The 6,914-nt window shown below is 54.0% G+C and overlaps 1 protein-coding gene across 3 annotated transcripts in view; it reads left to right on the top strand.

Moving 5' to 3' along the window:
- Positions 1-2,049: 2,049 nt before the first annotated feature.
- KIRREL1 (kirre like nephrin family adhesion molecule 1) overlaps positions 2,050-6,914 on the top strand; it is a 103,710-nt gene continuing 98,845 nt past the window's right edge. For 2 of the 3 annotated variants that reach the window (XM_006079647.4, XM_044944169.2), the window contains exon 1: positions 2,051-2,458. In XM_006079647.4, the coding sequence (XP_006079709.2) occupies positions 2,407-2,458 (52 nt within the window). In that variant the 5' untranslated portion in view covers positions 2,051-2,406. Of the gene's footprint in view, positions 2,459-6,914 lie in introns of all 3 variants that reach the window. The other variant, XM_044944168.2, reaches the window with a different exon arrangement.

The following is a 6,914-nucleotide window of genomic DNA, read 5'->3' as shown; positions in this document are numbered from 1 at the left end:
ATAGCAGAAGGTAGACAGGAAGCACTCACTAAGCTAAGAATATTCTCTTCCTTGGCTCTGGATTTTTTTATTTGAAAATTTTCCTAAATAGTATTGCCATAGGCCTCCTTTCCATGCAGAATAAAAAGGAGAAAAGGCTGTCTCACAGATGATATTCCAAGAGCATCCCTTCCTCAGGGCCCTTCTATTATACTTGCTATTTCTACCTACCTGCTACAGTCTCCACTTAGATGCCTGCCTGACCACCTGTATCTCTGTTTCTTCAGGTATCTGCTTAGATGTTATTTTAGCAGAGCAGCTTTCCCTGACTCTGGAAAGAGTAGCAATTGCTCCTTTCCTTCCACTCCCTATTCATTGTATCCTGCTTTATTTGTCTCTCATAGCATTTACTACAACCTTGTGTTTTCTATTATTTTTCTATTGCCTCTTCCTGGTCTCCAGTATAGAATACTCTGAGGGAGGGACTTTGTAAAAAAAAAAAAAAAAAAAAAATTTTTTTTTTGTTTGTTTTTTCATTGCTATAGCTCCAGGGCCTAAAATTATGACTGGAACATAAGCAAACATTGAAGAATGCAAGATGCAAGAATATCTGCAAAATGCAAGATTAATGATGAGTAAATTAAAAGCCCTTGTCTCTGCATGCTGATGTGCGGCTGTTTGTATGTATTTGTGATTATATTTATTCCTATTTCTCTGGGTTAGGTATACTCTTTATTTTTAAACTGTGTGTTTGACCGTACACATGTGTTTTAGAACATATGAAGGACCCTCTGGTCTGTGCATAGAATGCTTCTGAATGTGAGTTTGTGTTTCTGTGTCCTCCTATGTGGATGTGCCTAGACCATTCAGCCTAGAGTCAGTTATCTGTGGAAGAAAGAGGTATCATAACTGCCTCAAACCAGCAGAGGGCACCAACGAGCCATGAACCTTGGCTCCGGGGGCTGAAATCCAGAATCTTGGCGGGTAATGAGGGACCCAGGAGACTTAAGATCTGGGAGGAAAGAAGTGGAGACCTCTCTAGACCAATTTTGTAAAGTTGTGCAATTCCTGTGCAATTTCTGTTATGTATCCTCAACTCATTGCCTAGGACCCAGAGGTTCAGGCACCCCCGGTCCTGTGAGCAGAAGCATCTAGTTAGGGGTTGGGAGAGAGGCTGGTTGTTAAGAAAGAGGAGACCCCTATTGAATGCCTTCATCAATCTCACCAGGAATTCCTTCTCTCCAGCACCCAGAACCCTCAACCCCAAAGGATCTCAAACTGTGCTTGGTGATCCTCCTGTGGCTGCCCTCCTCTTCGCTATTTGAAGCCCTCCAGTTGAGTACTTCTCTTTCCGGAGGGGAAGATAAGATGAACAAAGGAAGGAGTCATTTACTCCTGTCCTCCACCAGCTGAGGACTCACTGTGTGCTGGGTGAGGCCCCCTGGCGGGGGCCTCAAGCCACTCCAGGAAGCAGCTGGAATTCTCCAGCTTTGCCTTTAGTAGGTGGGAAGAGGAGTGATTCCTTCCCCACCCCCAGCATTCATAAATCAATTGAGAATTCCCAATTTGAGAATCCAGAGGTTAGATTCTGGGTGTGGAATTAACAAGAGAGAGAGAAAGGAAAAAAAAAAAAAAGGATTTTAAGCTTCTTGATTCCATGAACCACCGCCTGCCCACCCCCTCCTCTCCCAAACACGCTTACACACACCCAAACACACACAAACACTCACACACCCTTCCCCACCACAGTCATCCCCTGGGCTAGAAGCTGGTCCTCAGCCCATGCCCCGCCTCCCCAATCCACTGCCTAGTTCGGTAGCCTGGGACCAGGGCTGTGTATATAGATGGGAGGGAGGTGCGGGTGGCCAGGGGTCCCGCCGTCTCTGCCCCAGTGCCTGCGACTCTCACGTTGTTACCCGCTTTGCCCTCCACCGCTTTCTCTCTTGGCGCTCCGTCCATCTCAGTTGCAGCGAGGGGTGTGAGTGAGTGTGTGCGCGCGCACTGGGGGGGCAAGGGGAGGGCTGTGGAGGGAGGCGCCGTCGGAGGGAGAGTAGACGTCAGGAGGAGGGACGGAGGGAGAGAGGGAAGGAAGACAAGGGGGGAGAAAGGGAGAGCAGAGAGCGAAAGAGACCCGGAGAGATAAAGCTCCAGGCGAGAAATAATAAAAGGGCGAGGGGGAAGGAAAGCGGGGCGAGAGAGAGGGAGAGGGAGAGAGAGACGGGACCGCGAGGAAGGAGAGATAAAAGAGAAGCGGAGGGAAGGGAAGTGAGTTTGTGCGCGCGAGTGAGTGTGCGTGTGAGTGTGCAGGGGCGGGCGCGGGCGGGCGGGGGGCGGGCTCCCGGGCTCCCCTCCTCCCCAGCCCGCTCCTCTCGCTCCCTCGCCAACTCCGGGCCCCAGCCGCGGGCGGGCGCACGGCGGAAGGACAGCATGCTGAGCCTCCTCGTCTGGATCCTCACTCTCTCCGACACTTTCTCCCAAGGTAAGCTCCCCCACCCCCCCGCTCCGCCAGCTCCTGCCCTTGCTCCCCCTCACGCTTACCCCGGGGGCCGGAGTGTGCGCCCCGACCCGGGGAACGCCGAGGGGCTCGGCAGCCCGCGGCCGGTCCGCGGGGGTCGGGACGCCACGAGGTGGGGGCTGGGTCCCCGCGCGGAGTAACGGGGGCTGCGGGGAGGAGTTTTCCGTTGATTTGCCCAAGTTGTTTCCTCTGGCTGCGCGGGAGAACCGAGAATCGGGGCCGCGAGGGCCGGGGGTCGGGGTGAAAAAGGGATCCGACCGCTCAAAGTCTCTTCCGGAGCCTCTGGCAGCTCTACTCACCTCCACCCTCCGAGACCCGGAGTCCGGACGCCTGGGTCCCGGCGGGAGGGAAGGCTGGGAAGAGGGTGGGATCTCAGATTCGGGGGGCGGAGGTGCGCGGAAAGCGGGGGACCCAGGCTGCCGAAGATGTAGCTAAGGGAATCCCGGCCCTCCTTCAGCCCAGCCCCTGGCGTGGCTGAGTCTGAGCCGCGGTTCCAGACTGCCTGGGGCTGCCCCCTCTAGAGAAAGGGAGGGGTGCCTCGGGGCCTCTGGTGGGGATTTGAACCCTTGCCCGCGGAGGCTCCCTGTCTGGAGTGGAGTTCCAAAGGCAGCTTCGGGCCCGCTGCGTATGGAAGTGGCCATTCGCTGGGGCGGCGGGAGTCGGGGGCGGCTTAACACCCTCGGGTCAGAAAAGTACTGATGTGGCTTTATTTGGGATCGGCTGGGAAGAGCCTGGGAGATGGAGGAGAGGTTGAGAGATGCGGGAGAGGTTGAAAGAGATGAGGATGTTAGTGTATCCCAAGGCTGGGCTGGGGGGGCGGCAGGGGAACTGAAGAAACCGAGGGCCCAGACTTCAGCCCCTACTGGGCTCTGTTTGAGTGGATTCTTGTCTCTTGGATCTGACTCTAAGGAAGACTTAACCCTGCTGAGCTAGCCGCCCCCCCACTCCACCCCCGCCCCCAAGATGGAGCTGACACAGAGAGATTGACATACAAACACCAAAAACCAGTCCTAGACACTGAGACAGACTATTCACCTACTGAGACAGACATACCCGCAAGCATTCCCCACACGGAGACAGACACATATACACAAAGACACTGACACATCCGAGGAAGACAGATTCCTCCCCCATATCAGCGTATTCGTGCACCCAAACACACCATAACTCACAGACACAGTACATGTATGCAGTTGGGCGTTTGCGAGGACACAACACGTACCCACACACAGAAACCCTTCTGTGAATCCCAACCCTCCAGCAAACAAAGAAACTTGAACTGGCATTCCTATAGGCAGATACCTATGGAGATGTTCAGGCAACAAAATGGAGGAGGTGGGCTCCTCTTGGGTGGTGGTGGGAGGGTGGATCTGGGAAGAGGAAAGTTACTGGGCACTGAGCACCCTCAGGCGCGGCCCTGCTACCGGTTCCCTTCCTGGCCTGGTGGGTGTGTGTTTAGGGGTGGGATGTTGTATTGGACCCCTCCCCTCTCCTCCTGGCGGGGCCCTCCTGCCTCTGAAGGCAAAGCCTGGCAGAGTTGGTGGGGGCGGGCCTCCCATCATGTCCCCTAAGGCTCCCACCCCCCTGGGTCACACACATGCATACTTAGCATTTGGGTAGGGCGCACGTTCATAGTGTGAGTGGGGTGGAAGTGGTGCTGGGGGAAAGGAGGCCTGGTCCTGAGGTTGGCAGGCCAAGCCAGCTACTTGGCAGAAAGTTGGGAGGATGACTTAAGTTCTGACTTTGTTCAGCCAGGCTGCTGGAGGAGGGGGAGGGGAGGAGGGCCCACCGCAGTGGGGGAGGGGTCAGCTGGGTCAGTACTGGTATGTGCTGGGGGCCAGCGTCTGTCTACCCCTTTCCTGCAGCCTTAATGTGTCAGCAACATGGATACGAACAAGCTTCAAGGAACAAAAGCTGCTGTTCGCAAACAGGAGAGGCATGTGGACTGAGGCAGGATGGAAGGGTCCGAGAGAAGAGTGTTGGGTGCCTTTCTGTCTTGGCGGGGGAGGGGTCAGGGGTTAGCTGAGCTTCCGTCGCCCATCCTCCTGTAGGGGTGAAAGCAAGACCTGATGAAAGTGTACAAAAGTATTTGGGGGTGGGAGGGGGGATACCAAAGGGAGCAAAAGGGAAAGGATAGAGCAGAGGGGAGAGGAAGTCACTCCTGAGTGTTCCTGGGAGGCTGAGCAGGGACTGGAGAGGAGGCAGGGTTGGAAGGAAGTAGGGACCTGGGGAGACGGGGATGCTCACGGGACTGGGCGGGAGAGGAGGGGGGCGGTGGCAGGACCTCTCTCCTCAGCCTCCATCCTTAGAAAGAAGGAGTTGTAGGCTGGGACTGGGGCAGTGAGAGGAGAAACTGAGGGGGGTCGCCAGGCATTTGAGGGAGGGTGATGGGCAAGTGCGGAGAAGGTGGGAGGAGAAGGCAGTTGAATTGAGGGGAGCGGAGAGGAGAGAGGAAGGGAACGTTCAGCCTAGGCAGAGAAATAAAAATCGTGTTTTAAAGAATTTCAATGGGCTTCATCAATCTTCATTTTTCACTAAATAATTTTCTGTATCTTATCTAAATGAAAACCATTATCCTTCCCCCCGTTTCCATCATGCGCTGGCTCCTCAGACTGATTGCGCCGAAAATTGAAATATTTATTCATTTTCTGGGAGATTTTCTCGCTCCCCAGTCTCAGGGAGGAGAAATTGAAAAAGAAAGATTATAGCTAATCAGAGCAATGTGGGATGACAGGCCGGCTCGGGGCGGGAGCTGCCTCCAGGGGAGGGTGGAGGTTGGGGTAGGGGAAAAATGTGTCCCTCCAGCCCCTAGATGTCCCCTGGGCATTCCTGCCACCACTTGGCAGGGTGGCGAGGAGTAATGGGAAGAGGCCCCAGGGCCTCCTAAATTCCCAGTATTCAACTGCCTGAGTACAGCTACATCCAGACAGAGAACAAGAGTCTGGAAAAAAGAGTAGCTGGGAATGGACTCCCTTCTCATCGTGCCCTCCTACCCACCCCGCCCCCACCCCCACCCCCCCACCCCCCACACACACACTTCAGATGGCCCACATTTCTGACCCAAAGCAGGATCTTGAGGTTGGGGAAGAGCAGCGGGAGATACGGCAGAATTCAGGATACCTGGTCCCTCTCCTTGACCTTGATTGGACTTCTGCTCAGACCCCAAGAGAAGGGTGTAGACCCAGTTTTCAGGGCCTAGCATTACCTCCAGCTGTCGCTCTGGACCCCAGAAGATCCTGGATCAGGAAGAGGAGGTGAAGGTGTCTAGGCCTCCCACCTTCCGCTGGCTCCCATGGTTGCATGGTTGGTTGTCTCCTCTGCCCTTGGCTCTCTGGTCGGGTAGGGAGGAGGCAGCCCAGCCTTGTCCCTGTTGTCTCCTCCATGGCTCTCTGGTGGGGTAGGGATGAAGCAGCCCAGCCTTGTCCTTGGCTCTCACCCCATGTTGACCTGAGAACCAAGTGCTCTGATGGAAACTCCTGTAGAGCTTTATATCCTCGGGGACTAAGTCTTCATTTCTCTTTTATCCTTTCACTTTCTGACACAGTGCTAAGTGTGCGATAAGTGCCCTTAAATATCTGATCAATTGATTGACTCGATGAGAGCGCTACGGTGTTGGAAGGAGGCAGTATTAAATGGTGCTTAAATCACAGACTCCTGTTCAGCTCCCTGGCAAAACCCCTTTCCCCCCAGGCCACTGGATAGTTGTGTCAGCTTGAACAAGCTGTGTGCTTTCTCTGTGACTCAGTTTGCTCGTCTGTACAGTCAGGATAGAAATAACATTTCATACGGTGGCAATGGCGTGTTAATCCACATAAGGTGCATGGAGCAATGTCTGGAAAGACATGCCCTGCCAGTGCTTCTATTAGGACTTCGTGGCTGGACACGGGCAGCCCAGTTGCTTGCTTCCTTTCTAGCTCCTCCTTCTCTTTTTGTTTTCTAATTCCAGCGGCCCAGATTTTTGGTCCTGGGCTCCAGCACCTCTGCCTTGTATCTCTTGTGGAGAGAACTGGGTTGTGGAGGACCCAGAAGGGGAGGCTAACCAGCCTTGGTTGGAGACCTCAGGAAGGGTTTGGGGAAGAAGAGGACCAAGTGGAAGAGTGTGGCATTCTAGTGAGAAGGAGCCAAAGCTCTTATGAGAAATGAGGAACACTAGCCCCGAGGTGGCAGCATTTCAGAGTCTGGAAATCATATGGATCATTTATGGAGCCCTTGTGCTAACTACTTTATTTGCATTATCTAATTTAATCTGTACAACAGCCCCCTGAGATCGGCTCTGTAATTATCCCCATTTCATGGCTGAGAAATCGAGGTTTAGACAGATTGGGTATCTTGATGGTATTAATGGCTGGGGAACCAGCTCCTCTCAAATACTTCCCCCACCTTCCTTTGACTGGGATCCCACATGCCAGCAGGGATAGAT

The sequence above is a fragment of the Bubalus bubalis genome, chromosome 6 (assembly GCF_019923935.1).
Source record: "Bubalus bubalis isolate 160015118507 breed Murrah chromosome 6, NDDB_SH_1, whole genome shotgun sequence".
Lineage (NCBI taxonomy): Eukaryota > Metazoa > Chordata > Mammalia > Artiodactyla > Bovidae > Bubalus > Bubalus bubalis.
This window is presented reverse-complemented; position numbering and strand designations above follow the sequence as displayed.